At 28.6% G+C, this 9,650-nt stretch overlaps 2 protein-coding genes across 3 annotated transcripts in view; one reads left to right on the forward strand and one right to left on the reverse strand.

The window, feature by feature from the left end:
• On the reverse strand, positions 496 to 4,756 carry LOC109355542 (gamma aminobutyrate transaminase 3, chloroplastic-like). Its single transcript, XM_019598750.1, has 17 exons — positions 4,664 to 4,756; positions 4,449 to 4,521; positions 4,060 to 4,157; positions 3,723 to 3,815; positions 3,422 to 3,495; positions 3,297 to 3,335; positions 3,114 to 3,202; positions 2,787 to 2,863; positions 2,625 to 2,699; positions 2,342 to 2,389; positions 2,160 to 2,243; positions 1,983 to 2,070; positions 1,825 to 1,903; positions 1,612 to 1,702; positions 1,445 to 1,523; positions 902 to 1,017; positions 496 to 598 (listed from the first exon to the last, which is right to left on the reverse strand). Exons 1-17 carry the CDS (start codon positions 4,721 to 4,723, stop codon positions 524 to 526), a joined length of 1,338 nt encoding a protein of 445 aa, XP_019454295.1. The 5' UTR covers positions 4,724 to 4,756; the 3' UTR covers positions 496 to 523.
• The window catches only part of LOC109355540 (probable protein S-acyltransferase 19), a 31,826-nt gene continuing 24,956 nt past the window's right edge, over positions 2,781 to 9,650 (forward strand). For both annotated transcript variants that reach the window (XM_019598747.1, XM_019598748.1), the window contains exons 1-3: positions 2,781 to 2,794; positions 3,681 to 3,683; positions 9,504 to 9,512. The gene's annotated coding sequence lies outside the window, so the exon portion shown is untranslated. The remainder of the gene's footprint in view (positions 2,795 to 3,680; positions 3,684 to 9,503; positions 9,513 to 9,650) is intronic.

A 9,650-nucleotide genomic window follows, 5' to 3' on the forward strand; every position in this document is an offset into this window, starting at 1 on the left:
CTGGAGATAGTAGTGTAATCACTTATCACAAAGAAGAACGATTTGGTGATATGCTTTTTTTTCGGGGTTCGTGACAGTCTCTCCCAACAAGTGTCATTTCCTGAAATCGAACTCTCAATCTTAAAAATCTAATGAGATCTTATACTATTTAACCAATACTTTATTGGTAGTGTGCTAAGTTCTGTTGCAACACTGCGTGATCTAGCGATCTAGGCAGACCAGTTTACAGAAGAAAAATTAGAGATATGTAATTTAATCTGAGTTTAATATTTATCGACTGTCAGAATAATTGAGAGTCAAATTATAAATAAATATAAATAGTAAATAATATAAATAACAATATAAAAAACTTTTAATACTGTGAGAGTATATTAGTATTATTAGTTAAATTGAAATGGGATTCATATAACGAAAAGACAGACATATTTGTCTGACATTTTACAGCTCTAAGTAATTCTGCTTCACACGAAGGTAGTAAATTTTATTATTATTACATTATCATTATTATGATAGGCTTTAGGTACTAGTTAAGCTGAGACTTGAGCTCTTGCACCCTCTCTTCTGTAGCTTTTAGTGCTTCCCCACAAATGCTGATTAACTGTGACAAAAATGGGAAATGAATATCTCATACATAATAAAATCTTAATTAATAGTAATAGCCATAGTATAGTATCACACAATTGTCTAGTGAATAACAATATCAATGAGAATTATTCCTCAGCTAGAAGTTGTTCAATGCTAACATATAAGAGACATAATGTATGAGATATTTCATATAGTATAGTATGCATTCTATTATTCCTTAACATATAAGAGACATAATGTAAGTCAATTTGATGCCCTAGTGAAGTGTTTTAAACAGTCAAACCTAACATAAAAACCTAAGAAAATGTTATGTTACCTCATCAACTTCTTCTGAGGAAATAATTAATGGTGGACAAAGCATGATCAGATCTCCAGCCGAACGAACAATCAGCCCATTCTTGTCACAATGTGCTGCAAAATAGGCACCTACCCCTGCATTATACATCATTGTCAAAACTAGGAATATATGCTGATATCAATCTAGAAACAGTATACTTGTTTCGGATGGGGATCACATATCTCTGACGGTGTCATATTCTCTGTCCCAAGCCAATCATATATTAACAAGTGGATAAAACAGAAAGATTTAAAAGCAAAAAGTAATAAAATGAAGCATTTTAATTGGCTTAAGACATGAAATAGAACACAATTTGGGACACATGATCTTCATTCACTAGTTTCATTCATTACTTGAAAATGAGGCAACCCACTTAATCATGATATGTCTCACAAATAGCATATTTTTTATTAAAGAATAGCTACACACTAGACATGCATATTGCTTATATTACTATTAAGATCACCAAATAAAGCAAAATAGGAAGGGAAAAATAAGATGGGTTAAAAATAAAGAACTTGCCCCATTCACGAGGGAATGGATCATTAGGTGACTTATTTTTTGCAAACTCAAGCCCTAGAATCAAGCCGGTTCCTCGTATCTGCAAATACACATCCAAAAATAATGTTACCTTTGTTGTGTATTTGTTATAACTAATAACTTATAATTAACGTGCAAATAATAGATACCTCTCCAATTATAGGACTGTCAGAAAATGCTTTTAGGCCATCTTGGAACTTTGGTGAAATTTTGCTCACTTTGTCCACAATATTTATTTCCCTGGTAAGATGAGGGATAGATTATTATAATATCATACTTTATAGCTAAAATATAGTATAGAAGCATGCATATAGAATAAGCATCATATAAGTTTTAAGAAATGTGAATATAAAGAGACACACTTGTAGATCTTGAGTGTTTCAATTGCAAGAGCACATGATACTGGATGTCCAGAATAAGTAAAGCCGTGAGAAAATGAACCTAAAGTAATCAAACATGAGTCAGAAGTACAAAATCATAAGATGTGGTGATTAATGATGCAGTTAATGAACCACCGTACCAATTTCGTTGCTTTGTGAGTCTATAACTTCGGTAATTTCTGGGCTCACAAGAACGGCTCCAATTGGCAAATATCCAGAAGAAAGTGCCTAGAACTCAAAAAGAAAAATGAGGAACAAGAGCATGCTTTTAAATCATAAAAAAGATGAATATGTAGTTAGAGTTGTTTCATGTTTACCTTAGCTAAGGAAACAAGATCTGGCTTGATGTTGTACTTGTCACACCCAAACATTGTTCCAAGTCTTCCAAAGCCACAGATTACCTTCAAAAGAAACATACACATGCAATCAGAATAAAAAAACTATGCAAAAGGTTCTCTCACATAACCAATTAACAGTATTTGAAGAGTTAAGGACGCACCTCATCGGCAACAAAAAGAATGTCATACTTGTTGAGAACGGCTTGGATCTGCATAAGAATTAAATGCATTGAGAAAAGAAGTTGTTTTCCTTTTCTTTCAAAATTGTAATGGAGTTTTGGGGTGGAGGGATAGTGAAAAAGGACGTGTGACTCTATTGTCCTAAGGGTTCCAATATAAACTATTGATGCATTCATGTATCTGGGATTGGGAATACAAATGAACATGCATTGTGCTCACAGAGAAACTCTAACATATGTGAAGAATTGATGATGAAAAAAATACCTTTTCAAAATAAGTTGAAGGTGGAGGTATCACACCACCTGCCCCTATTACTGGTTCAGCAATAAATGCAGCAATCTGGGTTAAAAAATCATGCCACTCAATGAGAAAATCAATGTTTCAGTAGCTGAAAACAATGTCAAAGAGCATGAAATCATATAGTACTGTGTCTGGTCCCTCTTTTAGAATCAGCTCCTCCAGATTGTTGGCTAATCTTGTTGAATACTCTTCTTCTGTTTCACCTGAGATATTCATAAGCAAGTATAAGATTTATGCCTTAAAATATGACTACAAACATATCGGATGAAGATCACATGTCCCTAACATTGTCTCACTCCATGTCCTAAGTCAATCATAGTGCTCAATTTTATCATTTTTTATTTATTTTATCCACGTGTTAATATATGATTGGTTTAGGACAATGAATGAGACACCGTTGAGGACATGTGATTCTCATCCCGAACAAATCCATCAATATAAGTATATAACAACCTGGAAGATGATAACGCCAGTAATGTGGACAATCAGTGTACAAGACAAATGGAAGTGGCAGATCAAACTGTTGATGTAAAGTTGGAAGACTGAAATACACATTGTTGAATTAAGTGAGTGAATGGCTTTATTGTAAATAACTTAATCATTAGTTTACTGAAAATATTGTGAAGTGCATCATACCCAGAAAGACTAGCTGCTGTCATTGTTGTACCATGATACCTATCACAAGGAAAAAAAGTACATAAGCTATGCACATTTTTCAGGTAAAATAGAGAAAACATCACAGGTTGAGATTGCATGTGTACGATTTTTCACGAGCTATAAACTTCTTCTTATTTGGTCGTCCAAGTGCATTGTTGTAATACCATACAATTTTGACCTGAAAGAAAATATATGAACTTCAAATATAGCTACCATGCATATGTTGATATGACATTTATTTATCATCATTTTTGTTGTTTATATCTTTTACTAAACCTTTATAAAAGCATATCTAAATTTACAATCCAAAATATGTAGCTTATAAATTACAATTGAATGAAAAATCACACAAGAAAATATGAGAATGTGTAAGAAGTATAAGTAGGTATTCATCAAATTACGAACCACACTGTCATTGGCTTCTGATCCACTATTAACAAAAAAAGCTTTTCCCATTTTTCTAGCTGTGAAAATTTCTATGAGATCCTTGGCTAGAACCTGTATGTCAAAAATAAATTTGAATAAAATTAGAAAACAACCGTTTTGATATGAAGTGAAAAGCACCAAAAACATATTGCATAAGGATTTAATATGTATACACCAACAGTGTAAGTGTTTTTTACATTGTTATCAAATCTTCATTGTTCATATGTTAGCTATCATTTGATATGTTGACATTGTAAAAAACTCTCACATAATACAAAACATGAAAATAGGCATAAGTAATGCTATAAATAAATACCAAAGAAGGTTCGGCAGTCCTGTTAAAAAAGGAATGATAAAATGGCAACTTCTTTAATTGTGCAGTGGCTGCTTCAATAAGGCGAGATTCACTTCCTCCTGCAAAATTTAATTTACAAGCACATACAAAAAGGCTTAAAATTTGTCCTTCATTTTAACTTCTAGATGTGAATATACCCCATGATTAAGAGAGTATATGATATAATACCAAATCCTGGAAAATAAAATATTTCATTCATTATTAATATATTTTTTCAATTTGTTACAAGTTCAATTCTTAAGATGGATTGAGAACATGTCAATGTGAATCAGAAGGAGTATATCATTAACAAAAGCTAAGAAAGAAAAGAGAAAGGAAAAAAATAAGTAGAAAGTAAATATTAGAAATACCTAAACTAGTGCACCATAGGCCAGCAAGTGCGTCAAGATATTTCTTCCCATTAATGTCATATACATAGCTTCCCTAACACCATGGTTAGATAAAATCATATAATTCAAAACAAATATCTTTCAAATGAAAACAAAATAAACCTTCATTTAACTCAATATAGGTGAAGTGGCCTTTGTTAAAAAAATAATAAAAGAAACACTACAAGGAAATGCACCTCTGACTTGTCTATAATCACAGGATTAGTCTTCTTCCCAGGTGTGAAAGGGGCAAGCATATTATGTGTCCTAAACCTGATACAATCAAAGTATTTCAGCTCATGTACACATGACAACCTTATCATGCTTCCAAACTTAGGAAAATGATCTTTTGTTTTAAAGTATGTCTGAAACTGATACCAATGAAGAAAAAATAGAAAAAATAATGAAAGTATATATTTTCATTGATGTAAAACAGTTATAAATTCATAATTTCTAATTAAGGTGAACATCATATATTTAAGACATATAAGAAATTAAGTGGATACTCAAACAATTAATAATGGGAACATATAAGTTAACACATAAGGAACGGTTATATTCCCCAAGACACCAAATTGCAAATTGTTTTCACTTCTACCTATTTGACAGAAAATGTAGGTCCTCAAAGGAATTAAAGATTTGGTTGAGAAAGACCATCATATGAAAATTCCCTCAAAATGTATATCAAATGAGTAGATTAGAGAAATAGATTCAGGGATTCATATATGACTTTGTATCCTTATTTTATATTATATGTAAGAATCGTGATATTCAAGATTCTAAGATTTGTATTTCATCAACCAATTTTGACTTGTAATTGTTGTAAAACACTCGAAGTACCCAAAAAACCGTAAACATTCAACCATGAATCTAAAGAGAAAGTCATAGGTTATGCATTCAACCATAATACAATACTCATGAATGTATCAATAAAAGGGCACTTAAGTTTAACACCTCTGCATAAATGCAATACGCCTACATTTTAAATTTTAATATAAATAGAGTGGTAATATTCAGCACTGTATTTTATCATAGAAAGCAATGAAAGCTATTATCAATTTCAAAATCATTATATCAGTTTAGATACATGCAGGATAGAACTGTGACAAATAGTCAAAATAAATCACATATACGAAAGTGATAATAATCATAGAAGAACCGAACACCTTTCATCCTTTGCCAAAGAAGATTCTGGGAGCAGCTTGTCCATGATTGTGTTATCAAACTCTCAACAATGTGATCAAAGGAAGGGAGGATTAGTGATATGATTTTAAGGCAGACTTAACATTTATATTAAGTTTGTAATATCTATACTCATACTATTTTTTTGTACTACTATTGCCAAAATAATACGGAAGTATGAAATGAATATTGTGAATTTTTTTCGTTATTTAATCAAGACTTAAGGCCTTATTTATAGTACATGAATATGTAACAAACTTACCTAAACAAACTAATTAATAAACTTATAACATACATGGGTAAAATAGGTAAAATGTGGTAGTTTTGTTTTTCAATAAATAATGCGGAAGCATTAAATGAATATTGTGAATTTTTCTCATTATTTGATCAAGGCATAAAACCTTATTTATAGTAAATAAATAAGGAACAAACTTACCTAAACAAATTAATTAACAAACTAATAAAACACATGTGTAAAATATGTAAAATGTGGTAGTTTTGTTCTTAATAAATAATGCAGAAGCATTAAATGAATATTATGAATTTTTCTCATTATTTGATCAATGCATAAGACTTTATTTATAGTACAAGAATGAGTAACAAACTTACCTTAACAAACTAATAAAACACATGTGTAAAATGTGTAAAATTTGTGAAATATGTAAAATGTGGTAACTTTGTTCTTCAATAGTCCCCTCAAGCCGGAGGGTAAATAGCAATGACTTCAGCTTCATAATTCAATTTAATATCGTGATAATGTAAGGGATCGGAATCTCGATCCTAACGTGATTGAATTTTCTCAACCATTTGATCTTATTGTTGTTGTTGATCTTGATGAGTTATTGTGGTTTTTTCAAACCCGTTCAAGAAGGTAAAGTTTTCATAGCTTGGTTGTGTTGTATTGAAGATGATTCTTTGTTGAATCTTGGAAGATGAATATAATAATTTTAGAGAATGCGCAGCGGTAACCAAAGTCTTCAGGATGAAGACTATGATACCATATTACAAAAATAATGTGGAAGCATGAAATGAATATTGTGAATTTTTCTTATTATTTAATCAAGACATAAGATCTTATTTATAGTACATGAATAAGTAACGAACTTACCTAAACAAACTAATTAACAAACTTATAAAACGCATGTGTAAAATACGTAAAATGTATAAAATATGTAAAACGTGGTAGTTTTGTTCTTCAATAACTACCAAAGGTATTTTCTCACATTTTCCCTCTCAACAAATTTTGCTCCCAAAAATCAAACTCTTAAGTTTTTGATCAAGGACGACGTTACATTAAGTCTAAAGAAAATATCTCTTCCACTAATTTATAATTAGTAATCAGTGCATTGAATTTTGTAGGTTTAATTAGTATTTTCAAATTTCAGATAATTACAAAACTAGTTTTATCGAAAAACTCTCATTTAATAAGCTAGCTAAAAAGCTAGCTTTCATCTATCTTGTTAAGATTTATTCATAATTAGTATATCTTCTACCATATGTTTGTATTGTTTATATTTAAAATTAAATAATTAAATATGAATGATGAATATTACACAGTAAAAACCTCGTATATATCTGGCATACATTTTTCCTCTATTCTAATTATTAAAATAATAAAGTCAATTCATATTACACATTTTTTTACGTTTGACACGTAAATTTTATTTTAGGAATTAATTTTATTCAATTTTTGATATGTTAGTATATTAATAAATTACTACAAAATAAATAATTCCTAAAATAATATACTAGATTTTAGTATTTTAATTACTACAAGCTTAATATAATAATATATTAAATCTTGATAATTATCTATTTAGGATATCTTACATCACTATACCAATACATTATTAGTGAGTACACATTTGTTGTCCCGCGGTTTGTGTCACTCCATGTGCCATGAACTTGTGATTGATCAGAAAAATATATTTAAATTAAAATTCAATTATTAAGTATTTTTCTAACCAATGATAAACCCATAGCATATGAAGTGACATAAAGGGTGGGATAACAAATGTATGGATGAAAGAAGGTTATTCATGAATGTGTTATCAAACTTCCATGGAAGTGAGAAGTAGTGACATGATTTTAAGAGAGACATAACATTTATGGTAATAAGAAATTGAAAGGAGCATTTAAAACTACTTAAATTAGTATTTAAAAAGTAAAAGTAACTTTGAATAATTTATTTCCCAATTTTATCTTTCAAAATTTTAAAAAGATACATCAGTTACCATAACTAAAAAATTATATTATTTTTGTTGTCTCATCTCATCTCCAAGTAAATAAAAATATTGCATATTTACTAAAATAAATGATTGATTTATTTTAAATTACTTATATATTTAATTACTCCAGTTAATAATTATTTAATAATTAAATAACTAAATTAATAATAAATAAATATTGTATATATTTTTTCGTAATCTTTTAAACTCAGCTAGTTATGAATGTAGTTTTATCAAATAACTATGGTTTAATAAGCTACCTATAGAGTTATAAGCTTTCATATACTTTAGTGTAAATAATTATACACAATCAGTATATCATATATGATTATTATTTGTATTACATATATTTAAATGATAATCAAATATGAATGATATATGATATAGTGACAAGGTAAAAAAAAACTTAGACAGTTACTACATACATTTATTATACAAAAAATAAATTAAATTCAGATTACACAATTTTTAACGTTGATAAGTCAGTTTTATCAACGGAATTACTTTTATTCTAATTTTGATACGTTAGTAAATTGATAAATTACTAAAAAATAAATCATTCCTACAATAATAGACTAAATCTTCACGTCGTAGTTACTAAAATCTTAATAAAATGATAATTACAAATAATGTATTAAATCTTCATGGAAATTAGAAATGATCAGTGTACACTAGTTTGAAAATTACAAGAATGAAATTGGTAGGGATACCTGTGTTTATTGTGAGTGTGGATGGGAGAAGATATTAGAAATTAAAGAGTAAGAAAAGAAATGTGTATTTTATCAATGGAATTATATTAAATTGAATAGAAAAGTTACAATGGAGACATTATATAAAAGGAATCAAAACTAATTAACCTAACAACCAAAATTAATTAATTAACTAAATGGTGAATAAGTTTAAACTAATTTCTATACCAATATAATATTAACACAAAATATATTTTAATACTCCATTAAAATAAAGAGTGAATGTTAACAACTCTTCACTTAGACAAAGATGATTGAATGAAGAAAACTCCAAAATACATGCAAAACATAATTGCATTTTCTTCTTCCAACATTTCTTTCCTTGAACAATAAGTTTCGTCTTCTACATAATGAAACATTGCTCTGATATTATATAAGAAATCAAAGAGTAAGAAGAAAAAAAAAAGTTAAAATGAAAACATTATATAAAAGGAAGGAAAATTAACTGATGTAATAACTAAAATTAACTAAATGGTGAATGTGTTTAAACCAATTACTAGTATAATACAATATTAATCTAAATTATCAAAATATATTTCAACTGAAGTGATTAGCAAATCAAAGGAAGTGAGAAGTAGTGATATGATTTCGAGGCATACATATTATCTATAGTAAGAGTGTAATATTTTTAGAGCTTGTATAATGAATCTCTAATATTTATATATTATTTTCTCCTCCACTAACTCATAAATTGTAATTAATGAATTAAGGTTCCTAGATTTATCTCAATATTGTGAAACTCGAGTTGGAAATCAAACTGGAAGAGATCTCATTTTAAATTTAAGCGGTTAAACTCGAGTTAAACATATATAATAAATAAAATTTTGTAAATCTTATACACAACTCCCCATCCGACTCTTAGATTTGTCACTTTTAAGTGAGTGACTATTTAAAAGCATATTAACATATTTAAATATATTATATTACAAAAGACTTTTAGATAGATCAATAAATCAAACCAAAATTTTAAATATGTCTATAAATATTAATTAGTTAGACTTTTAAAATCCTTAATAATATCCAAA

Source organism: Lupinus angustifolius, chromosome LG08 (genome assembly GCF_001865875.1).
Source record: "Lupinus angustifolius cultivar Tanjil chromosome LG08, LupAngTanjil_v1.0, whole genome shotgun sequence".
NCBI lineage: Eukaryota > Viridiplantae > Streptophyta > Magnoliopsida > Fabales > Fabaceae > Lupinus > Lupinus angustifolius.